The sequence below is a fragment of the Euphorbia lathyris genome, chromosome 3 (genome assembly GCF_963576675.1).
Source record: "Euphorbia lathyris chromosome 3, ddEupLath1.1, whole genome shotgun sequence".
NCBI classification, from domain to species: Eukaryota; Viridiplantae; Streptophyta; class Magnoliopsida; order Malpighiales; family Euphorbiaceae; genus Euphorbia; species Euphorbia lathyris.
The window spans coordinates 32,372,560-32,399,199 of record NC_088912.1 but is presented as its reverse complement, the minus strand read 5'-3'; the positions used below and the strand labels follow the sequence as shown (position 1 = coordinate 32,399,199).

Sequence of the window (26,640 nt, the reverse complement as noted above, 5' to 3'; positions counted from 1 at the left end):
CCGGCCCAGCCCGACCTTTAAATAGTGTGGGTTGGGCTGGACCTGGGAAAATGATTTTAAAGCTCAACCCGATTGAGCCCGGCCCGAGCCCGGTCCCGGCCCATGAACAGGTCTACCGAGGAGTCACTTTAAACATTGGTAAGATCAATGGAAACTCACAGTCGAAGTGGGCAGAAGAGTCGGTATCAATTTGGGCACTACGTACAAAATAATAATAATAATATATGTTTAAACGTTTAAAAAAGATACTAATTTAGATTTCGATAACAAAATGTGACACATCATTCGTATTACTATGTTAGATTATATCAATTGTATACGAAAATCAAAAATTTAAACTTAATAGAATAATATAAATAATGTATCACTTTTTGTTATTAATATTTAAATTGATACTTTTTTTTCAAACATTAAATGCTGCCTAGAGTCGCAATAGATATTTTTTCAAAACTATCCTTTTTATTTTTTTAAAATAGTCCAATAAAAATGATCTTTCTTTCAATTTCTCATAAAAGACCGACACATCACGGAAAAATACCCAACTAGAAAGTAGAAAGCACCCATGCGGTTGGTCTTTCTAATTAATGAAACGCTGAATTCATCTCCTCAATTCTGTCTTATTTTCTCATGTCTTCATTTTCTCCAATCTGGCATCCTCTGCAGATCGATCGCATCATCGCTTCAGATTTTCAGGTCAGGTTGTTTTCACATTTGAGCGAATTTCATGATTCTTTTCTGAATTTAGGGATGGTGAGCTCGTATAGTTTAATGCTAACACTGTGAAAACGATATTTGTGTTCTTTGCCGTTTCTTTCATGTAGAGGTAATTACAAATTCCAATATAGCTTAATATAATTTTACGCCAATTGTCAACACTTTGAACTTTTTGGTTTCTCTTGAAATTTGAGAATGACGTTTTTAGTTTTTTTTTTTAGATTCAGCTTTTTTAATATCCAATTTGGTTCTTTCATAGCTTATATGATGGTTACAATTTCATTTTCTTTTTTATAATAACGTGTAAATGTTGATTTTGTACTTGATCTATATTACTTGCAGGTTGATAATTGCATAGGGAGTTGTTTTGGAAAAATCAACTACTTGGTAGTTTCTGTGTAATGATTGGTTAGTGCGTTCATAATAAAGGTGAACTACTCTTTAGAACTTATTTTTCCATGGGAGACCCACCTTGTAATTCTGGTTCAAGCGGGAATTCTGAGGCGGGTAATGTTGCTGCCAGGAAAAATGTTTATAAGAGGAATTTAGGAGGTGCTGATTCTAAGGAATTGGCACAGAGTGCTTACAAGCACATAGCTTTGCAGTGCCACAATAGAAATGTTAGTGGTGCGGTTGGTAATGTGGCAATCTTTTTACTCAAAGTTGCTGCTTTAGAGACAGTTAGAAGGGTTTCTAGGTCAAAGTTTCCCCCTGTATGGCGTGGTATTCAGGCCTTGCAATTTCTATGCTACCCACCCTTTAAGTGGATTCAGAAATGGGCTCCTTTAAAGGGATTGGTCAAAGGCGTTCAGGTAACTCATTTGAAAAATCATCATTCAATATACTCGCTTTGAATAATTTTACAAGAATATTTATTTTTCCACTTTTATTCTTCTAGATGTTTTCGAGGCCCTTATTGTTCCTTTCAGTAGCATCAGCATTCTCAGAACAAACAGACTGTAACTCTGGCGCATCAAACAGCATTAATGGTTTTCCAGACCGATCAGATTCAGAAATAAATTCTGAGTCAACCCTTCAACATGCTTCTTTGGATGCAAGGTACACAACCTGCAAAGCTGTCAGTTTGATACTTCTTATTTTTTTGTGATTTATTTCAAATTATCAAAAGAGTAAATTGTGGTTAAGCCTAAGGACATCAATTTTCTTTCCATTTGCTGCATAAGGGTCCTATATCTATAAATAACTGCTTGACAACCAGAGCAGCAGATGATTTACTTATTTATATGGAGTTGATGGTAGAAACTTACAAGTATCGCTTTTTAAGTTTGTTTTTTTGTTGATATATGGATAACCATTTAAAGCTTCATGACAAATGATTGACTAAGCCTTTCTGGCTTTTAATTTATTTGTGTTCTGAGTTACTATTAGGTGTTCTATCTTGTTTTGAAGTTACATATTAGATGTTTTTATTTGTTTTTATAACTAAAGTTCCCAGGTTGAGCATTTCAAGTTATATATCTTAGATTTATTGGTCAAATGATGCTGAATAATTGTATGATTTATTGTTGGAGGAGAATAAATGCCTTGCCAGATAACTTTTGGCGTAGGTTTGTTCCTATTGATGTCTGGTGCTACATTTAGAGCACCATAAGGTTTGTCAAACATCTTTCTGGACTTGGCAGGCTTGCAAAACGGATGTTCTATGAACTCAGCCTGTTGTTCTCTATGCATGTGATCTATGGCTTCTCACAACTTTCTTTATTCTCCTCAAAATTGTTTTTGGATGACATTTGCAAGGCCAGTTTTCATTTATTAATTGTTTCATCATGATGTAAATTTAAAAGAAGCATTTGAATTCAATGTATATGTTGGAATAATTTGTTTGGAGCCATTATGGTCTTGAACCCCGTTAATTTTCTCTGTCCTTTTGAGAAACTTTGCCATCTAGCAATTACTGCTGTCTGCTTGGTTTATAATCACTTCTATTTGATCTTCAGGACTGGTGACGAGAATCTTCAAACTATTGAATCTGAAAATTGGTTAATCCAACTACACAAAGAGCTAGAAAATCAAGGGATTGCATTACCCGAAAGGTGATATTCTGTTCTTATGTTTCAAGAATGCTGGAAGAAGAGCAATATGGCTTTCAATTTCTTTTCAAGCTTTTTAAATTTTATGATCTTGTTGAATACTGCTCAGTTCTATTATATTGCATGTATTTTAAAACCTTATTCACTGACTTTTTCCTCATTAAAGTTCCGATGTTCTAACAACATCAACTTGAACATGCCTCTTGTCATCCAACCAAGATCTAAATTCATAAAACAAGTTTGATAAACTGATAAGGCATGTGATCTAGAATGCTTGTGTAATCATTTGCATTTCCCTAATATGCAACTTGACCTCCAAAGAGTATTATCACCAGTTATCTGTTTTTTTCCCCCTCAAAGCCACTAGCACATGCTACTAATTTGGAATATATAACTGTGGCTTTTTGTAGAAAGAAATGGGGATAAAAAAAAATAAGAGAACAATATTGCCTAGTTCCTTGATGTGCTTTTTTCTTTCCCTTAACTGAGAAGGGAAAAGATAGAAGTGGAAGGAAATGATGGGAACGTGTCCACAGTTTATTATTGTAGTTTCTTTTCAACCGGAGAATGCAATAGTGAATTGAATGATTGCACCAATATAGTGTTTATTTAAGCAGCTCGTAGACATCGGTTAGGATTTGATAGAGAAAACATAAACAAACGATTTTCACTCCAAAGAGAAGGATGACAAAAAAACTTTGCCTCCTTTATCTTCTCCTAGATGATTCCTAAAACAATTTCCCTCCTGTGCCTTGTTATTCTGTTGCCAAATGAGTGTTACTTTTAAACTTCTTGATTTCTCTTGTTGCAGCAGACCATGACATAGATGTTTATGCAGAATTAATGAGGATGAGCTCAATAGATTTTTCACTGCTGCAAATGGGGACTTTTCATGCTTGCAAGCATCCATTAAGAAAACAATCCGTTGGAGGGAGACATACAGAATTCTTTCAGAGCAAGAGCTTGAGATATGGTCAAGTATGGTCTTCTGGCATGGGTTTGATGTGGAGAACAGACCTTGCCTCATTGTACGCCTAGGACTTGCTTGCCTCAAGTTGCCATCTAATGAGAGACCTCGTTTTGCTCAAGCAGTTAGTGAGTTCCTTTTTTCCCTTGATTAAATTGTTAGTTTCTTGGTGTTTTCCATATAAACCATGGCCTCTTCAATTCGAAGAGCCCTGTCAAGAAATTATGTAAAAAGAATTTCTGAATCGAGCTCACATATTTCTTAGAGATTTCTTATAGGTGGTAATATTGCATACGTTTTCCATTCTGTGGATGTGTGAAAATAAGTAAATATTTTTCCTATATATTTTTTGGAGTGCCAAAAAAGTTTATTATGTTTCGTTAGGACTTAAATTCCTGCACCAATCTTGTGCCAAGTGAACCAAAAAATACACGGCTTATCAAGTTTTTCCAATTTTAGCATAACATATGATATGTTAGACTAGTAGATATAAAAGCTGTTTTTGCTTTGAAAATATTTTTGTTCTTTTAAAACTGGAGAAATTTAAGAAATTGACCGGAATAGAAATTTTTTTAGCCTGAATGAATTATTAAGCCCTTGAATTTTTTGGTTTTGTTCTCTTGAGCTTTTTTACTTTTATTTGCTAACATTAAGCGCTTAAGTGATAGCAACAATTATTTTATAGAAGTTTAATGGATCGGTTAATTAAGAGCTTAATGCTGCATGAAACAGAAATTTAAGGGTTTTGACGTTAGCAAATAGAAGTTAGAGGGCTCAATAGAATAAACCCTGAATTTCAGGGGGCTTAGTAAGCTTTTGGCCTTCCTTCTACTTGATGAAGTTGATTTTGCAGTCTTTATACAGGCATTTCAATCTGTGCTCATTGAATCAACCAATGTCATTTTTCGTTTTCTTAGATTAGGGTTTAATTGATGAAGTTAGTAGTCTTGGAACATGGTTAGTAGAATTGAAAAAACTCTGCAATTTGCTTTGCTTTTTCCTGTTCATCATTTGGCCTTCCGGCAAATATTGTGGTTAAGTTCATGCTTGAGACCTTTATGAGTAATGCTTGCACACATTGTCCCTTATCAAAAGATTCATCCTAGTAGTGAGCTAAAAATGGGTTTGCTCCATAATTTGTTCGTCTTTTTGTAATCTAAATTTTTTGTTTTTCTTTTGAGCCAGTCTCCCAGGTAGAGTATGGAGTCCTAAATTTGGTTGACAGGGATAATCCTCAGATAACAGTTCTGGTGGATTGTCATGGGATATCCCCACTACGAGTTCCTATGCAGATGGTGAGATCCTGTTCTTCAGTTTTACAAGATAATTTCCCCAACTGTCTTGGCCATTTGCTTGTAATTCGGCTTCCTCCAGTTGTTCGAGTTGTTGCCCAAACTTTTATTCAAGTAAGTATGTTACTCGTATTACGGCGTTGATTAATTGCTGCTCTCGGCTCTTCAATTTTATATTCTTAGAGATTGGGAAATGGTTGTGACTCGTGTTATTTGTGTTGTATGGTTGAAAACAGGTTTTGAAACCGGCAACTCGGAAGAAGTTGAGGATTGAAGGAAGTAGGTACCACCAGGTTATTTGTGCGTATCTCCAGACACTCCCAGCATATCTTGGTGGCATTTGTGAGTGCAAGATATGCTTAAACACCAGCACACGGGCACGACGCGTGAATGAGATCCGCAGGATAGAATCAAGTGAAGATTTTAACGATGGTGAGGATCTGCTCTCGCCTCATCTTACTTCTGAGATCGATTATCCCTTAAATGAGACGTGGGATCACTTGGTGCGAACTGCTGTGTTTGGCATTCTTATGGTTTGGATATTTATGGCAGTATTAGCCGTGTTATATGATCCTGAAAACCGCCCCTTCTAGTCCTCCTCAATTTGATATAGTCTTTAGACCTTTAAATATACCTTGATGCTAATATATGTTATTCTAAATGATTACTTTGTGCAAGTTAGAATGTTATTATTTGTAAATAATGGCCATATGTGGGCTTTTTATTGATCTTTCGGAGGAAGTAATACGCTTTTTCTCCAGGTGAAGTGACCCATGCCTTTCCGGTCTTAAATAGTTAGGTGTTGTTTTAGGATTTTCAGTTTGTCTTTTATACGTTGTTTTGTATTACTAACTTATTTGTATTTGTGATAATATTTTCTCACAGTTTAGTAATTAATGCAAATACTTTTTTATTAAGTTCTAATAGTTAAGAAAAAAAGAGAAATTTTAGATAAAAATAGAGTTTTTGAAGGAAAGTATTATAAATTATTCATAGGGTTAATTTTAAATAAACCCTTGTGGTTTTAAGTTTTGATAAATAAATACCTATGGTTTGATTTCAAGCAAATAAATACATGTGGTACACTCCGTTTTTTAAATAAATTATTGTGATTTGCGTGTTTTTACAAATAAGTACCTGTGGTTTGAATATTTTACAAATAGATACTTGTGGTTTGGATGTTTTTGCAATAACAAACCATAAACAAACGTTTAATTTAGGCAAATACCCGTATCTTCACTGTTTCCTCGTTTTTTAAAAACGGAGCATACCATATTTGCTCGAAATCAAACCACAGGTATTTATTTGCCAAAACTTGAAACCACAGGAGTTATATTTGAAATTAACCCTTGTTCATATTAATAGTCTAATTAAATTATTGTTAAGTAAAGTTTTATTGATTTTGGTGTAATTTTTAAGGGTAAGTTACAAAATTGGCCTAATTGAGAGATCTGTTTATATATTTAGATTCATGGTGTCTTCTATGCTTACTTTGTTTTTTTTACCAATGGATGAGCTTATTTTGTCAAAGTTCATCACCATCCAATGGTGGAAAAAATAAAATAAGGCTTATTTTGTCAAAAACAAAGTAAACATAGCCTAACCCTTAGATTCATTACAACACTTTTTATACACTTTTCAAAGTTAACTTTTGGGAAATACCTTTAGTATATATTATCATTTAACATCTCTTATATTTCTTTTATTCTCTCTTTTTCTCTAATTTTCAGGGTTTCTTTCACTATATTATTTTAGTTGTTGTATATGAGTAAATATAAAGAGATCGAAGTAACTTCTAAGCAATTGTCTCAGCAGTTTATGCAATCATTTCGCAGTGGAAGCCCACTACAAAGACAATTGCTTAGTAGTTGCTTTCACTGTGAAACAAAATTGTAAATTGCAAAACCCATCGGGTTAGATAAAATCTCAGGTGCAAATTAATTTAGAATACCTAAAGCTAATATATACAAAGGAATTTATGGATCTTGGATTGACGTAATACACCGGGCCGCCCTTTTTTTTCTAACTTGAAAATGTCTAGTTTAGTAAGAGAAAATGTAAAGAGTCTAAATATGTAAACGAGTCTATCAATTGGGTCAGTTTTATAATTTATCTATTTTTTAAACGACATACATATTAAAACCGGGATGATGGAGTATTAATTAGTATGGGAAATTTATATAGGGAAATTTACACAGAAATTCAACTTTGAAAAACTTTCTACAATTATATCTAGTTCTAATTTTGATTTATATTAAACTAGTAAAATCAGTACTTTTAATATATGTTAAGGATTAGAATTTATAAATTAGAAGTCTAGAATATATTTTCTAGGGTTTATAATTTATGAATTGGAGTCTAGAATTTTTAAATTATAATGTAAAATCATAATATAGAGAGAATAATGACATATTAAGAATTAAGTTTGGTGATATGATTTAGTTGTACTTTTTTACTTAATATGATATTCATGTATTTGACCCATTTATATAATCAAGTTGATATTAATCACGGTAATGTAGATTTTTTTCAATTGCAATAATTATGAGCAGTGGTGGAGACAGGGGCCCGAGGGTCCGCCGGAATCACCATGGTCACGAGTAGTTTCGGCCCCCTGTCTCCACAAAATTTGAGGTGTTGTGGTGTTCCGGTCCTCCTGTTTCTAAGAAATTTAGATCGGGTGCTGAATTAGCATTCCAAAATTAGCCCGGGTCCTGTTAGGTTCTCTCTAAATCCAAAATTCTAATTTTGTTGGCCTGCTAGATCATCCTTAAATCCAAATTTCTAATTTTTTTTGGCCTGTTAGGCCATCATTAAATCCTAATTTTTATTTTTTTTTGGCTTGTTAGACCCTTCTTAAATCTAAATTTCTAATTTTTTTTGACATATTATGCCCTCTCTAAATCTGAATTTTTTTTTTATATTAGACACTGATTTAGTAAAATTTTTTTACACACCACGTGTAAAATCGGCCCCAACCGAATAATTCTGTATTCGCCAGTGATTATGAGAAATTCATATGATTAAATTGATATTAACTAACATGAAATAGTTTCAAATGGAGTTTTCCATTATAACATATAGGACTTTCACAGAATTTCAAATGGTAACAAGGAGCACGTGAAACAATTAATAAGCACATTACTATTTAGCCATATAAAGTTTTTCACATTGAAAGAGACGATCGAAAGAGTAAAAGATAACAGTAAGAAGCATTGGAAAAATTTGGATTGATTCGAAATTTTTTCCATTAAAACAAACCGACCAAAATAACAAAGAATAATAGAAAAGTTATTACTGAGACCACAAATGTTAAAAAAAAAAAGTTTCTCTCATTAAATTGAACCTCTCTCCATACATTGAAAATTTAAAATAGCAAAAAGTGTAATTAATATTAAGCTCATTAATAGGGGTAAAATAGGAAAAAGTTGCATTGGAAACTAAACCTGACAAATAATATGAAATGGAAAAATTTGATCAAAAGTGACAATTATTTTGAAATGGAGAAAGTAAATTGCAATTCATAATGACACAAAATGGACAATGTCAGTGGAAGACATTGTTTAAATGTCCTTCATTAAGTGTTTCATGTCCTATTGTATAGGACTAAAGTTGTCAAAAAGGATTGCCGGTCAGACCAAATCACTCAACAAATGATGTAATAAATAAATAATATATAAAATTATGTATAATATATATTAAGGTGAAATTATATTTGCATTCACTTAACCTCAATTATCTTTTTTCCAGTCTCATAAAGAGAGTAATTGATTTGTGAACTCATGCTCGTTTGAGGCTTAAACAATTTAAAACAAAACAAAAAAAAAAGAATAATTGTATATGGAATCCTAGTAGACTCACAAAAATTATTTACAAATTTCATAACAATATCATTATTAAACATATCTTTATATTTGTGGTGAACCTCTTAGCCTAGTGGTTGAGAGCTTACCTACGTCTTGGGAGGTCATGGATTCGAATCATATCTAGGTCTGGTGGAGATTTTTCTTTCTTCTTTAGTGTAAGCCTGATTTCATGGTCTGGTGGGGATTTTTTGATTTCATGAATGCAATGAACTGTCTGGAATTGAATAAGAGTTTAAAAATGTTAGGGTTTTTGGTTAGGAGAGAAGAAGATAGAAAGGCAAAAGAAAAATAAAGCAGCAAATAGTATATAAAAGAATCAAATGGTAAAGAGCTATTTTGATCTTTATATTTATTTATTTTATAAATTAACTTCCTTTTTATCTAATTATCACAAACAAACCTCAAAACAAAAACAAAATATCAAATTTACCATCTTCTCACTTTCTCACATCTCTCTTTAATTTATTTTCATTCTCTCTAAACACACTCACTCTCCCTCTCTATTTTCTCCCCCATTTTTTCTTGATAGTATTTATAGTTATTAATGAAAATATAGTATTTTAAAATATATATTTAAATATTAAAATCTATATATATATTTTTTATTAAAATTAGATAGAAGGGAGAATGAGGAAAGGAGAGAAAAAAATATAAAATAATAAAAATTTAAAAACTAAATATGTAAAAGTGCTTTCTATGTTTAAAATAATAGTATTTTTTAAAATAAAATTTATTAATCACATATTGATAGTTGGTAATATCTATATTAACAAGGTGTAAGAACACCTATAAGGTTTTCAGTTTAGGATTAATTTTACTTTTATTATCTAAAACGGTGTAATTCTATTTTTAATGTTGATAGCGAATAATAATTTTACTCCTATTATTAACAAATTAAGTTAATTTAAGAAATAATTTATCAAAGTGTCTCATCAGTCATGGATATTGTTATCTACACTTCATATGTGCATCATTTTATCATTAATTAGTAATAGATCATATAAGCATATGATTAAACATAAAAAAGTAAAAAATATATTGTATTTTGTATAAATTTGACAAAAAAATTCAAATAATTTCACCTGATATAAAAAATATTAATCTCCGATTCCATTATTAAATCAAAAAAAGTATGAAATCTTTTTTTTAGAACCAATTCATATGTAATTGGTGTGGAATAATAAACAAAATATCTGTTTTATAAACATATGATTAAACATGAAAAAAGTAAAAAATATACTGTATTTTGTACGAATTGGACAAAAAAAACAAATAATTTCACCGGATATAAAAAATATTAATCTTTAATTCTATTATTAAATCACAAAAAGTATGAAATCTTTTTTTAGAACCAATTCATATGCAATTGGTGCAGAATAATAAACAAAATATATGTTTTATAATGATGATTAAAATTGACTCAACTTGCCAACATTTTCTTGGATGCCAATGATGGAGGTAAAATACCTATTGGCTGTAAACGTTAAACGTATCTTTGCATTTTATCTCTATTTTAAATAGACGAGACTAAACCATTGAATAGAATAAAACTTAAGCGTATCTCTATTTTATCTCTATTTTTACATTTTATTTTTATCTCTATTTTAATATATTAGCTAATATGAAGACTATTTTTTTTTTGTTAGAATAAAAAGACTACTAAATTATTCATGAAAAATCATATTGATAACATCATTAATGTGAGTTTTACAACAAATTCTGTTATGATACATAACTCAAAGTTCATTTTCTTTCTGGGAAAAAGAAAATATTAGATTTATTAATTTTTAAATATCAAATTGATGAAAACTTTGATTTTTAAATGTCAAATTGATGAAAATAAAATTAAACAGAAATCTTATAAAAATCTTGAAAATGAAAGTTTGTTGATAATGATATCAAAGTGTGCGAGCACTTAACGATGAAACTCGAATTAACCAACATCATATTGAAAATGCATCCATATTGCTCTTTTTATTGGATCCAAATGTCACACCTTCAGATATTTCGGACTTTGTTGCAAGAAAATCAATTTCAGAAATAAACAGACCGCTCAGTATCTTCGAAGATTAACTTCATGTTAAAAATTAAGGTAAATAATTTATTAATTTTTGAGTTTGTGCATATTAGACTGGTTAGTCTCTTTATTTTTCAAAATGCATTATAACATTCTTGAGTTTTGACAAAACTAGCTACTTAATCCCCAATCCATAAATTTTATAGAAAATGACAAATTTGTCCTTCTACCACTAATTAACTTTCTTATATATTTAATTAAGTTTTATCTAATTTTATTTATTATAATTAATATTAGTAATAAAACTATATTACAGTGTATTTTTAATTAAAAATAGATTAATTTTTTTACATATACTAAGGTTCGAACTCAAGATCTTTAGTTTATGCGACTTGAGGTTTTTTACTAATCAACTCAATATTAATTCGTTTAAAAAAATAGTTAAATAATATATTAATTTTTTAATATATAATTTATCTGATTTATCGAATATTATGAAACACTAAACTAATTTATGGTATATTAATAAATTTATTGTATTTATGGATAAAAGGACTATGTAATTAGTTTTGTCAAAACTTAAAGATGTTATAGTGTGCTTTTAAAAAGATGAACTAGGTACAAACTCATGAACTAATAAATTATGGGGTGGACATCAATTACATTTATTGAAAATTGTTCCAATTACGTTTTATTTTATTGCCACTACATCAAATATTTGTGGATATATTATAGGGAAAAGTACAAAAATAAACCTTGTGGTTACACTTATTTTCGAACAACACCCATGTGGTTTAAAAGTTTGCAACATGGTACGTTGAGGTTCATTCCGTTAGCAAATACATACAAAATTGACTAACGGTGTTAAAAGTCAAAGGGAAAAGAGTTAATTTAGTCCTTATATTTATTTATTTTATAAATTAATCCCCTTTATTATCTAATTATCACAAACAAATCCCAAACTAAAAAATAAAAATCAATTACACCATCTTTTTCATCTTTTTTTTTAAATTTTTTATTTTTCTTTCTCCTTTTTCTCTCTCTTATCTCTCCTCTTTCTTAATTTATAATCCATACAAAACAAAGAACACATACAAACTGAAAATCTTCCGCTTCCAATTGGAGACATAGACCTCTGATCATGACAAAAATCTGAATTTGATGAATCAAAAGACAAAATTACCAAAAACTGATTCAGAAGCTTCTGCTAAAGGGGAAACTACACAGGTTTCTCCAGGGACGACTACTGATACCATTATTGTTAAATTCAAAAGCTTCTGCTAATTCAATCCCATTATTGTTAAACTCCCATTTACTTTGTTTACTCGACATGGTATCAGTAGTCGCCCTTGGAGAAACCTGTGTAGTTTCCCCTTTATTTTCAGGCATATTTCTCATCCACCCTTCAAGCAACTTAGATATGTTTTCAGTACTTCAACCTGTGTAGTTTTCGCCAAAGAACTGTCGGAGTTTATCTTCTCCGGCGACAAGGCCTCGTATAGAGCTTGTTTGGCAGTGTGAATATCAGTTTGCAGCCTTCTTTCCCATTGTCCTCTAGAGATTGGTTCAGAAACCATTGATGATGTTGACAGCTGTATAAGTTGACAACTCAGCACGGCTCAACTCAGCTCGGCTCAACTCAGCTCAGCACAGCTCAGCTCAGCATAACTCAACTTAGTTTTTGTACTCTGCTATATAAGCTGTATTTCTCTTTAATAATATTCATTCGGTTTTATCCATTTTCATTCTCTCAAATACTTCAATATGGTATCAAAGCACAAGGTTGAGGAATTCATGCTTTTTTAATGGTAAAGCATTCATATTCCTATCTACGTGCATTACAAACAGAATTCGAAGATGAGAGACTTGAAGATGATTTCTCTGATTCATCAGTAGAATCGACCGAAGGAAATCAAGACGATCAATCTGATTCTTCAGTAGAATCGATCGAAGAAAATCAAGACGATCAATCTGATTCTTCAGTAGAATCGATCGAAGAAAATCCAACAGCATCGCATCAGAGATTCGAGATGAGTCAAATTCCAGATCCGTTTCGATCAACACTACAAACAGAAAATCCTGGTTTGATTCTGGTTCCTACGCTTCTCAACACTAGGAATTACATCTCATGGAGTTATGCGATGATTCGAGCTCTTCGAGCTAAGCGAAAACTTGATTACATCTTAAAGGAAGATTTCGAACCAAAGGAAGATACGCCGGAGCATATTCGCTGGGAAGAAGAAGACAGCCTTGTGTCCTCCTGGATCTGCAATTGTATTTCAAAGGAGTTTGCTGAAGGTTTTCTCTACACTACTTCTGCATATGCTTTGTGGAAAAATATCAAACAACGCTTTAGTGCGAATAATGGAATCCTCTTTTTCCGTCTGAAACAAGAGGTAAACAGTATTATTCAAGGTTCAATGTCAGTCACTTCTTATTTCACAAAGCAAAGGAAAGTCTGGGATGAAATGGCAACTTTGAGGCCTATTCCTTCTTGTAGTTGTGGAGTTCAGAAGTACTGTAACGAAGATCAATTGATGCTGTTTCTTGGTGGCTTAAATAATGAGTTTGAGCATGTTAAGAATCAGATCTTGTTGATCGATCCTTATCCAGAGTTAAATACAGCTTTCTCTATGGTTCTACGTGTTGAGAAACAAACTAACTCAGAGAACACAGTAGAATTTTCTACTTCAACTGTTAATGCAGTTCATACTCGCAATGTTGATTCTCTTAAGAAGAAAACTGCTCTTGCGAAGGCAGATAAGCAATGTTCACATTGCAAGAAAGGAGGTCATGTCAAGGAAGAATGCTTCAAAATTGTTGGCTATCCGGAATGGTTCAAGTCGAACTATAAAGGAAAGAAGCCTCAAGCAGCTTGTGTAGCCTATGAGATTGATTCTCCATGTGAAGTGCAAAATGACAAACTCACTGAAGGCTCTTCTTCAGGAATGTTTGATAAAGGATTCTCTGAGATGATGCAGAGGGAAATGCACAAATATTTCAGCGGCAAAGGCACGGGAGGCACGGGAGCTACTGGAACTGATTTATCTGCTTTTGCTAAGGGAGATTGCAGTGGTATTGTACACTTTCATGCTCTCTCAATTAATTCTAATGCTGTTAAAACTAGTGATAATCAAACATGGATAGTTGATTCTGGAGCTAGTGCTCACATGTGCAACAACAAAAATTTGTTCTCTAGCATTCAGAGCCTAAGAATGCCTAGAAAAGTTTATTTGCCAGATGGATCAACACAAGCTGTTACACATTTTGGAGTTGTTGATATCAACTCACAATTACAGCTGAAGAATGTGTTGTACATTCCTACCTTTCAGTATAATTTACTGTCAGTAGGAAAAATAGTTGAAAAGAATCAACTATGTGCTAAATTCCTTGTTGGAAAATGTGTATTGCAGGCCCTGGATTCTGATTTGGTCATAGCTATTGGAGAACAAACAGGTGGCTTATACCAAATACAACAATTGGGAGTAGCTAGTAAGAAAGATATTTCTCATAGCTTTATTACTAATGTTGTTTTACAAAATAATGATGAAAATGATATGGTGCTTTGGCATAATAGACTAGGTCATATTTCATCTAGCAAAATAGCTCATATCAAAGATTTGTCATGTAAACAAACTGATCTTGTTTGTGATGCTTGCCACAAGGCTAAACAGCATAGATTTTCTTTTTCTAAGAGTGAAATAAAATCTGTAAAGTCTTTTGAACTCTTACATCTAGATGTCTGGGGTCCCTACAAACAAACATCTATCACAGGAGCTAGATATATGCTGACAATTGTGGATGATTACTCCAGAATTACATGGATCTTTTTGTTTGCTAACAAAGATCAAGTTCCTTCATTAATTCAAAGATTTTTACATATGGTCAAGACACAATTTGATGCTGCAGTTTGCACCATACGAACAGATAATGGCACTGAATTTACTGGTCAACAAACTCAACAAATATTGCAGAATTTTGGTGTTGTTCATTAAAGATCCTGCATTAACACCCCGCAACAGAATGGCGTGGTGGAACGGAAGCATAGATTTTTAGCTGAAACTGCTAGATCCTTGCTTTTCCAGGCAGGTTTGTCAAACAAGTTTTGGGGAGAGGCTATGTTGCATGCAACCTACCTTATCAATCTTATGCCGACTAAAGTCCTGAATTTGGCAAAGTCCTTATAGCAAATTTTATGATAAGGATCCTAATTACAAAGATCTCAAGAGTTTTGGTTGTCTCTGTTATATTACAGATACACAAACTCATAAGGATAAATTTGCAGCTCGATCCTATAAGGGTTTATATTTAGGATTCTCACCTGGTCAAAAGGGTTGTAAGGTGTATAACTTGGAAACACATAAGATTGGAGTTTCTCGTGATGTTAAGTTCTATGAATCCATGTTTTCTGGAGATAATACTAAGAATCAGACAGCAGATGACTTTATTCCTCCTTCTGAAACCGCTGTCTTACCTTCAGATATCTCTTTTGCACCTATACATTTACCCCCCACTACTTCACCTACCAATACACCCTCAGTTAATGTCTCTGAAAATTCACATGCTCCTTCCTCTCCAACAACAATGCAAACTCTGACACCCACAAATGATACTCCTCCTACTTTTCCTGTTTCTGCAGAACCACCAACACCTGTAATATCACCTGTAAGACACACAACCAGAATTTCTAAACCTCCAGCTTGGATGCAGGATTTTGTTGTCAATCATGTTGACCAATCTTTGATTTGTACTGATGATCATTCAGCCTACTTGGCAGAGATCATCAAAGTCAAGGAACCAAACACTTTTGCAGAGGCCAATGCTCATCCTGCATGGCAGGAAGCAATGAAAAAGGAGTTGCAAGCTTTAGAGGATAATGAAACTTGGATTCTAACTAAGTTACCTGAGGGCAAACAGACTGTTACTTCAAGGTGGATTTTCAGAGTTAAATACAATGCTGATGGAAGTGTTGAAAGGTATAAAGCAAGGTTGGTGGCCAGGGGTTTTGATCAGAAATTTGGTGTTGATTATACAGAGATTTTTTCTCCAGTTACAAAGACAGTGACAGTAAGATTGTTCATTGCTGTAGCTGCTGCAAATGGTTGGCCAATAGAGCAAGTGGACGTGAACAATGCTTATCTTCATGGTTATGTAGATGAAGATATATATATGGCTCCACCAGTAGGTTACACAAAGGCACAACCAGGTCAAGTCTGTAAATTGACTAAATCCTTATACGGGCTGAAGCAAGCAGGCAGACAATGGTATAAGGCTTTTACTTCTGTTTTGAAGAATTTGGGCTTCACTAAATCCGTACATGATTATTGTCTATTCACTAGACAATCACATGGACATTTTACTGCCATTGTCATCTATGTGGATGATATGCTGCTGACAGGTTCTTCCCAGCAACAAATAGAAGACATTAAAGCTGCTTTACACCAGGAATTTACCATTAAAGATCTTGGTACTGCCAAGTATTTTCTTGGAGTGGAGTTACACAGGTCTGAAGATGGCATTTTGCTCTCACAAAGCAAATATATTACCGACTTGCTGATTGATACTGGTTTAGAGAACTGTACATCTGTTTCCAGTCCTCTTCCAAGTGGAATACAATTAGATGATCCAGATGCTAATACTTCATCTCCTGCAATTCATGATATTAACAAATACAGGAGGATCATTGGCATGCTTTTGTACTTAGGATTCGCTCGTCCTGACTTGGCTTTCATTACACAACAACTTAGTCAATATATGAATGCTCCTACAGAGATGCATTGGGATGCAGCTATTCATGTGCTTAAGTATCTAAAAGGCACAAAACAGTTAGGCTTGTTTTATTCAGCTCAGAATACTTTTGTTTTGTCTGCTTTCTGTGATTCAGATTGGGGCAGGTGTCAAACTACAAGACCTTCAGTGACTGGGTATTGTATTTTGCTCGGTAATAGTCTCATTTCATGGAAGTCCAAGAAACAACCTACAGTGAGCAAGTCCTCAGCTGAGGCTGAATATCGAGCCATGGAAACTACAACTTGTGAGTTAAAATGGCTTAGTTACCTGCTACCAGAAATTCAGATTTCTGTAAGCCTACCTATTCAACTTCGATGTGACAATCAAGCTGCTATTGCCATAGCTGCTAACCCAGTATTCCACGAAAAGGTTAAACATATAGACATTGATTGCCATATAGTGCGGGAGCTTTTGCAACAAGGATTTATCTCCACACCCTATGTACCTTCACATGAGCAGTTAGCAGACTTGTTAACTAAGAACCTTACTGGTGCTCAAATGCATACAGCTTTATCCAAGTTAGGTTTGATGATATATACTCACTCAACTTGAGGGGCGGGTGTTGACAGCTGTATAAGTTGACAACTCAGCACGGCTCAACTCAGCTCGGCTCAACTCAGCTCAGCACAGCTCAGCTCAGCATAGCTCAACTTAGTTTTTGTACTCTGCTATATAAGCTGTATTTCTCCTCAATAATATTCATTCGGTTTTATCCATTTTCATTCTCTCAAATACTTCAATAGATGAAGATGATGAAAACCCATCTCTAGATTGAGGTTGAGTGCTTGTTTGAAGCTTCTTCAGCTTCTTCAAATGTGTATTCCAGTAATTTTTAATATCATTGTTTGTTCTCTGTGGAAGATATGAAGCTATAGACATCAGAGACACATTAATTACCATTGAGTAGACATTACCATTAAATTAATTTTTTCATACCTGTTGTGTAAAAGGGCTTGGAGATGAATTATCATCTTCTCTTCATGATCGGTGAAATTACCACGTTTGATACCTGGGCGGAGGTAATTAATTAAGGTATTGGAAGCGGGAGATTTTCAGTTCGTATGTACTTCTTTGGTTTTGATGGATTAGCAAAATTCAATTGATTTTATAAAGAAATTAAGAAAGAGAAGGGAGACAAGAGAGAGAAAAAGAGGAGAGAGAAAGAAGAAGAAAAATTAAAAATTAAAAAGAGATGGAGAAGATGGTGTAATTGATTTTTATTTTTTAGTTTGGGGTTTGTTTGTGATAATTAGATAATAAAGGGGATTAAATTATAAAATAAATAAATATAAGGACTCAATTAACTATTTTCCCTTTGACTTTTAACACCGTTAGTCAATTTGGTATGTATTTGCTAACGGAATGAACCTCAACGTACCATATTGCAAACTTTTAAACCACATGGGTGTTGTTCGAAAACAGGTGTAACCACATGGTTTATTTTTGTACTTTTCCCTATATTATATTCGTTTGAAATCCTAAGTATTATAAGTTTCTTCATTAAATTCCCAAAAATATATTTTGGCGGACCAATTAAGTCAATTCAAACGGATTCGGGGGAGAAGCAAATTTCAGGTTGTTACTTCTTTCTTAACTAATAACCGCGTGTTTGTTAGAGGGGATAAAAATATAGGGATAGGAATAAAAAAACTGAGATGAGTTATCACATGTTTGTTTTAGAAATAGGTTAGGAAGACAAGAGAGATATGAGTCTTATCCTTCAAATCATATACCCACAAGGGGATATAAGGAGGTGAGATAAGCTCATGTGATTTTAATAGGATGGAAAAGTCCATCTTATCTCTCAAATTAATGTTATGTAGTTTAAATAAGGTTAAAATAGTAAAATGTATTATTTTATCATCATCCCTATCCCACATACCAAACATTGAATAATAATTCTCGACTATCATATTATTATACTTATCCCAACCATTTATCCTTATCCCTACCCCAACCTTTATCTCTATCTCTATCCCAATAGAATACCAAACGCCCTGTGAATAATAATTCTCGACTATCATATTTTTATCCTTATCCCAATCATTTATCTTTATCTCTATCCCAACTTTTATCCTTATCCCTAAACCAAAAGAATACCAAACCCCCCATAATGGTATTTATCAACAAGTCTCTTGTCCGTACGCTCCCCAAAAAAAAATGAGCGTGCTAAGTAAAAAAAAAGGGACATGTTGAAACAGTGTTATCTTTACTTAGTCATACTCGTCTGCCAACAAAATTCTAGACTTATATTTTGACTGTGCAACATATGTTATTACCCGCTTACATGTACCAATGTTGAATTATTGCTGTTCCTATAAAAATTGTTTAATGATATCATCCTTTTCTAATATTGTATTTTTCTAGATTATAGTATGTTGGAACCAAAATTGAGAAGCACATAAAATCACGAAACAGAACAATGAAACAGAGTCGCGAACTGAATTTATTAAAATAATAATAAAAATATTATTATTATTTTCAATAAAAATAAGGAGTTTACAACATATCAATCCAATTCGGCCCGGTAGCGGTGCGCATGTGGTGGTTAAGCATTAGGTAGATTCTCACCCTTTCACAAAAGTAAGGTACTCTTCGGAGCACATTTAAGTTTGTGAGGATTTCTTTATGAATATCACCACAAAGTGATTTCTAAGCAATGTGAGATCCTATCTGAATTAGCTCGTGATGAATATCACTATGTGCTTTCACGCCATCATCTTTTTGATGAGAGTGTGTTTCACTAAACTTGAGTTAGCTCGTGAGTTGCTCGCCTTATCCACAACTATAAGCTAGTCCATGTCCCCAGTCACTAATACCATGAGATGTATCACAAGCACCATTTTCTGTGATCCCTACAGTTCATTATCCAACACGCAATTATTTGGTTTCATTACCTGCCACTATTATTCCTATCAATTCAAATGAATTAAGTTTATGCCTAGCTCCACCACAAATTTCCATGAACCGATACCATAATTTACTGTGATTGACACGCAATTCTTTGCTTTCATTAACTTGCAGGGGACTGACACGTAAATTATAATGTAGGTATTTAGTTTTGCAAAATCTGTAACTAAATTTTGAATTAGTCTTTATATAACTTTGAATTCAAATTGTAATCCATATTTGGTATTCAATAGGATAGGGTTAGAAATAAACGTGGAATGAAATTAATTAAATTTAATCTATCAAACTAATTTGACAAATACGTGAAACATTGTATTAAATTTTCAAAATACAAAAAATGCAATAACTTAAAAAATACTTAGAACACTATATTAAATTTTCAAAACACAAAAAATGGAATAACTAATATATTTAAGGTGATAAATTAAATTTAATTAATTTTATTCGATATTGATACTACAATAATATATATACAAACTCATATTACAATAATATATATACAAACTTAAGTTTTTAAAAGTTAAGATTAAAATCAACTTGAGAAGTATTTGGAACACCCTACTAAATTTTCAAAACACATAAATGGAATAAATAATAAAATTTGAGGGGCAAATTAGACTTTTTCAAGTTATCCTCATGTCTTATACCACTCCCTCTAGGTATAACTTTAGTTGGATAAGAGACTTATTACTTCCTTGTCTCACTCTCCTATTAGCCAAACAAACACATGATAAATTATCTCGTTTTTTTATCCATATCCCACCTCTTATATCCCTTCTAACAAACACCTTGTAAGTCAATCACTATCTCAATGAAACAAATCAATTGAGACTCAAATTGTTCGCCTCTTATATGTTGTACTATTTTTCATATTTTATCGGATGTGTCCAAGAAAATGGAGTCATTTGAAGATTTCTGTGCTGAGCTAGATGGGCCTCTAGTGAAAACTTAGATACTAAAGTTAGTCAAATTTTAGAGAGATAAAAGTGCAATATCATTAATGGATTGCCTCAAAAGGAACATCCTTAGGGTTGAGACGGTTATTGGTTCGACGTGCTTATATGTGTGGAACGAAATTTTTTACAATGGATTGACGCCAGTATCGGTCCCATCTACTCAGATAATGCCACATCAATCCATCTGCTGATATGGTAGTATGTGAGTACTGATTCCGATCCAGAGTACAATTTCTCGTGTGGAATGTAAATGAGGTCCCAATGTACTCTTTGGTAGAATTGAGTCATTCCATATCAATATTTTTTACCGCCATCAAATTACTTATCACCGTCCTCTCTTGAGCACTTTTGCCCTTTTCATTTTTTAAATTCAAAAACTGAAATTCTCTCAAATTGCTTCGAAATTCAAAAACCCGAACAACATTCATGGGACTTAAACACGGTAAAGGAAAAAGACTAATGATTTCCCAGATAAGTATTTTTATTTAAAAATCGAATCGAAAACACGAGTTTCATCTCAGGATTCGAAGAAAAAATTCATCCAAAATGTGCTAAACGGGTGATTCACACATTCCGCCTAAGTAGAAACGGATGAACTATCCGTTTCCGCCTAGGTAGAAACGGATAGGCGGAATGGTGTGAATAACCCGTTTAACACATTTTGGATGAATTTTTTTTACATATTGATTAAATCGGTTAGTTTTTGGAGACGAATTTCAATTAGTGTAAATAGGAACTGTAGTTATTCGATTTCCTCGATGTTCTCGGGTCCATTTTTTATAAATCCAATTTTTTGCTCGGGAAAGAGAGGATATTAAGTTTTTGAATGGAAAAATAAAAAGGACAAAAATGTTCAAAAAGAGTGGTAATAAGTAATTTGGGGATCGTAAAACTCATTTTTTTTTAGTTGATTGCATTTTTTGGGGATTTTATTTTTGCAATGTTTAGTGGATGATTTTTTTTTTTTTTTTTTGTGAAGTGATTTGTTATTAAGGAAGTAAAGTGAATTAATACACGTAGCATGCAGTATGTAAGTGGGTGACCCTTGGAATTTCGAATAGAGAAGACAAAGTTAAGTTGTGATGAAAAAACTAGTTTTATATCATTATTTGGATATGGAATCAATTTTAATTTCCTGTGTCTTCTACCAGAAACTATCTCATGTCTGTTAATCTTCAAAATGTCACTATCAGATTCAATTTGAAGCATCAGAATAGAATTAACAAACGATCTGAGAAATGTCGGACTCTCTTTAATGCTTAAGTCAGTATATTACTTGGAGAAAGTAAATAGATTTGAAAACAAAGTGTTTATGTATGTGGTTAATTATGTACCTCGCGGTATCTCATAAATGATTATTTATAGATAATCAGAATGTACCTATATCGAGTAGCTTTTTTATATGTGATGACAAGTAGAGAAATTCTGATCAACTTCCGTCCATGTGGGGCGTCGTTGGGTTCGACGGGGGGAAGCTCCGATGCCAAAGTCAGTATTGAGGAACAAGAGAGCAAACTGAATTGACAAAGGGGGTAAGGAATGTGTACCTGGATAGCCTGAGACGTAGGCTATATATAGCTAGAAAGTTGTAACCTTAAGTAACTAGAAAGTCTCCATTAATGTTCCATTAATGGCGGTTACAAGTTATCCTTAAGCTGGCGGTTAGCTAATTGATAGCTCATTAATGGTCTTTATGGCTAGGTCGGCCCAGCCGTTATAATGGCGAATGAGTGTTTCAAGGAGATTCGCCTCATAGGTTCGCCGGCGGGTGTCCTTTGATGGGTCCTAGGAGATCCAGAGATCCGCCAGTCGGATCTGATCAATACGCGGCGTTTCCTTAGGTGAATATCCCTCTTAGTCCTCGGGATAATATCTCAATGTTATCAGAAGCCCCCCCTAAATTCCTTTAAAGCCCTTTAGGGCTTTTGAACTTCTACGCGCCGTTATGATTACCTGCATTAATGAGCACTCTGTTCGATGCCAATTGCGGAGCGACACATGTAACAAGCGCCGCTCAAGGAAAGAGAAAACGTTTTCTTCATTTCCCACTTTCTCTTTGTTCCTCATTTCTCCATTTTCCTTTGCGTTTTCATTTACAGAGCTTCTTAGAGTTCCAGAATCCTCGAAGCTTCATTTTCATGTAAGTTTATCTTTTTTATTCTACTTTTTCTGAATGTTTAGGAGCTCTTCTTCGTCCTCTGAATCAACCTCTGAATTGTTTAATTTGACCCCTCCTCTCGAAATTGTGGTTAGTTTTAGTTGGACTACATCGTCATTGGAAAATTCATCTTCCTTCGAGGACACAGCTTGTTCCGATTTAGCTGAGTTACGTAACTCGGCATGTAATCGCTACCAAACTCGTTCCACTAGGAGTCAAACTCTTTCTACTTCGGCCACTGGTGCCGCGCCGGCCGTAGGTTTTAGACGTTTTTTGGGAACAATGGCCACTTCCTCTTCCCAACCTAGAAAAAAGAATCCCCGAGCGGAGTCCACTTCGTCTCGCATGAGTGCCGCAGATCTGGCGGATCTAGCGATTCGCTTCCCCTGGATCAATAATTATGAGACTCAATTAGCGGCGGCTCATCAACATCCATCATGTCCGCCAAGTGGCCTTTTAACTGTGTATTGTAGTCACGTGGAGGGAGGGTTCCGACTTCCTCTTCCCAAGATGATGGCGGACATCCTTTCCTATTTTGATATCACCGCCTGCCAACTACACCCCAATGGCTGGTTGGATATTGCCTTAGATTGCTATCTAGCTTCAAACTTAGGGGTAGTATACACTGGGCGGATCTTTAGAGCTTTTCACAAACCGTCAAAGCGAAAATCAGAGTCGTTTCTTACTTTTGCAAAATTTGGACTGTATTCGCCATTCAGTGGCAAAATGTCCAATGTCCACTGTTGGGATGAGAAATTCTTCTACGTGAAGATAAACGAGGGCGAATCACTGGGTTTTCCAACATTCTGGAATCCCAAACCTCTGCATATGGCGGGTGATATGCGAATATTGACGGCGAGTGATGAGGTAGTGGCGGACCTCATGAAGAGTGTCAAGGCGGATGCCTGGACATACGCGGATGCTCTAGCCTTTATGATGAGCGATATTCCCCTAATTCACAAAGAGGGGGACAAGTTCATTTACTCGAAGATTACACAGTTTGATCAAGGTAACTTTGTTTCCTTCTTGAACTTTGATTACTTTATTGTTTTCCTTGGCAGGGGTTTATCTAAGGCCAATCACGCTCTTGCAGAGAAGCGTAGGAAGTTGTTGGAGGATGAGGCCCGCAAGAAAGCTCAAGTGGCGAATCCTCAGAAGGACACAGGGAAACGTCTAGCGGATGCGATGGTCGATCCGCCTCTGAAACGGAGGAAGCCTGCAGCTCCTGGTGGTCCCAAGTTTATGGCAGATGCTATGAGATCCGCCATGCCTGCGGGGGAGATGGAACAAGTAGGTCGCTTTTATCTCTTGCCCGTTCGTTATGTTTAGAATTTAAGGTTTGATCCTTGCTTCTTTGTGCAGACGGCGAAGCCTGACCTAGGCAAATACTGGTCCGCTAAGTATGGGGCCGAGGGATCCTTGGAAAATGAGTCGGTCATCAACGACTTGGATGAGGCTCTGGCCCAATTGGGCGAAGTGCAGAGGAATCAGAATCAGATTCCCGGATCAATTCATGCACAAAGGGGGAAGACTGAGCTTCTTACGGTTGGTCCTCTTGTTTGAAAGAAACTTTTTTCGAAAAAGCTATACCTTTGTTCTTTCATTCTTGATGAAAGGATTTGCCTTTGACAGATGTACACTCGCATACGTGCTATGGAGGCGGAGCTCCTTCAAGGTGTGGCGGATAAGGCTACCATAGATAGGCTGGAGAAGGAAATAGCCGATGCTAGGGCGAATATAGCATCCGCCACTACTGCCATGGCCCTTAAGGATGCCGATATAAAGAAGCTGAAGGAGAAGATCGAGGCTGATGCCAAGGAGCTCGAGAATGCTGTAGGAGAAGCTGAGCACATGGCTGGCGAGCAGGCTTTCTTTTACGGCGAACTGATCATGGCGTATGTCTCGCTGGCGCATCCTGAGATCGATTTTATAGATCCGCAGTTTGCCGTTCCAGATCCAGAAGATGTTCTTAAATTTAACAAAATCCCTGACATCAAAGAATATCTCCGAGACTATGTTCGGAAATGGATGAAGGGACCCGTTGAAGAAAGCAAACCTGCCACCACCGTCCAGCTAGTGGATCTCGAGGAAGTACCTCCGAAGTCTGGCGAGGAGCTGATAACCGATGGCACCGTTCTTCCTGGGGGAACACTTTCCGTGGAAAAGGAAGTCCCCTTGGCGAGTGTATCTGTGGCTGTCGAGAAGGAAGCCCCTTAAACAGGTGCTTCTCAAGCGGGTGCTTCTGGCGAGAAGAATCTTAAGGAGGATGCTCCTGTGATTTCTTGATGTCCTTTTTTGTTTTGTAAAACTTGTTAAGTACAATTTGTTTAATCCTCATGATAGCTATTTATTTTACCTTTACATTTGCGTAAGTAAATATATATAAGCGTCTAGGATTTATTTTGGAGTAGGTGGCCAGCCATACTCCATTGTGCGAACCTTTGTGAAGGTTTGAAGCTGTTTTATTCCTTTAGAGGAAGTAAAGCTGCCTTCAGGGATCATCTTGCGACCTATCTTTGAGGTGAAGTGATTCGCCTAGAGGACTTTGTAGACCCTTCTTTGGAAAGGGAGTAAGAGAGTGTAAAGACCTTGCGTCCAAGGATCGTTTTAACTCTATCTCGAATGGGGATCCTCTAAAGATGGATCCGCCCATGAGACTTGTCCTCTTATCTTTGAGGAGAAAAAGTAGCTACAAGATAGCAGTACTTTCTCAATGTGGAGAGCGTTGGATGCCCCCCTTCTTTTTAAGACTGGAATATTTATATTGTTGTAATAAATTTTTTAAAAAGAACATAGACAAAAGAACAATTGATGTTTATTGATAGGAGACATGCCTTATTACAGCAAGCAGGTCTTACATGTGAGCCTCGTTAAAACCTTTAATAAGAAAAACCACATGGGAAAAAAGCTTACTAAAGGAAAAAGAGTACTCAAGACCGTACGTACATCTCATTTTCTGACAAAGTATTTGCGGAGATTTTGGAGGTTCCACGTGTGTGGTAATGTGTTCCCCTCCATGTCTTGAATCTTGAATGTGGCGAACCCAATCTTGTCCACTATTTGATATGGTCCCGTCCAGGTGAGCCCTAGCTTGACCTTCCCTTCTCAAGACTGGATTTTGTCCGCCTTGCGGAGCACGAGGTCTCCCACATTCAGGTCTACAGGTTTGGTATTTTTGTCATGGTAAGCGGCAATCCGCTGTTTGTATACCGCCATACATACATAAGCCTTGTCCCTTCGCTCCTCCACTTGATCAAGACTCTCTGTTAGTCTGTGGTTGTTGGCCTCCTCGCAATAGAATGCAACTCTATCACTTGGGACTAGTATTTCAACCGGGATTACACCTTCCACGCCATGAGAAAGGGCGAATGGTGTTTCTCTTGTGGCCGTTCTAGGAGTGGTGCGATACGCCCATAAGACGCTTATCAACTGATCCGCCCACTTCTTATCATGTTCCCCCAATCTTTTCTTTATTCCTTTTACGATCGTCCGATTCGTAACTTCAGTCATACCGTTGGATTGAGGATAATAAACGGAGGTGAATCTGTTCAAAATGCCCAATTTCTCACAGAAAGTTTTGAATTCGTCACAGTTGAACTGTGTTCCGTTATCAGTGATGATGGTGTGGGGTACGCCATATCTTCCCACGATATTGTCTTTGACAAATTCCACCATTCGTTCGGCTGTGATGGAGGAGACAGCTTCGGCTTCTACCCACTTGGTGAAGTGATCTACTGCTACTACCACATATTTCCTCTGTCGACGAGTTGGAGGAAATGGTCCAACGATGTCAATTCCCCAGATGGCAAAGGGTCGTCCTTCAATAATAGGCCTCTGGAGATGTTTGGCCGTGCGTGATTCATTCGCATGAATCTGACAACTATGGCATGATTCCACCAATTTTTGTGCATCAAGCTCG

At 35.1% G+C, this 26,640-nt stretch overlaps 1 protein-coding gene and 1 pseudogene across 2 annotated transcripts; one reads left to right on the top strand and one right to left on the bottom strand.

The window, feature by feature from the left end:
* Positions 1 to 511: 511 nt before the first annotated feature.
* On the top strand, positions 512 to 5,935 carry LOC136223159 (uncharacterized). 2 transcript variants are annotated; one of them, XM_066011024.1, is made up of 7 exons: positions 512 to 693; positions 1,057 to 1,526; positions 1,613 to 1,773; positions 2,673 to 2,768; positions 3,604 to 3,860; positions 4,918 to 5,138; positions 5,261 to 5,935. In XM_066011024.1, exons 2-7 carry the CDS (start codon positions 1,173 to 1,175, stop codon positions 5,615 to 5,617), a joined length of 1,446 nt encoding a protein of 481 aa, XP_065867096.1. In that variant the 5' UTR covers positions 512 to 693; positions 1,057 to 1,172; the 3' UTR covers positions 5,618 to 5,935. The 2 variants fall into 2 exon arrangements, with proteins under 2 accessions (XP_065867096.1, XP_065867097.1); XM_066011025.1 differs by having other exon boundaries at positions 512 to 698.
* Positions 5,936 to 12,101: 6,166 nt separating this feature from the next.
* Positions 12,102 to 17,716, bottom strand: LOC136222602 (transcription factor MYB30-like; annotated as a pseudogene).
* Positions 17,717 to 26,640: the final 8,924 nt, after the last annotated feature.

Coding starts and splice junctions, on each gene's coding strand:
- LOC136223159 (XM_066011024.1), top strand. CDS start 1,173: ATGGGAGACCCACCTTGTAATTCTGGTTCAAGCGGGAATTCTGAGGCG. Junction 1,527..1,612: donor GATTGGTCAAAGGCGTTCAG/GTAACTCATTTG, acceptor TTATTCTTCTAG/ATGTTTTCGAGGCCCTTATT. Junction 2,769..3,603: donor GGGATTGCATTACCCGAAAG/GTGATATTCTGT, acceptor ATGTTTATGCAG/AATTAATGAGGATGAGCTCA.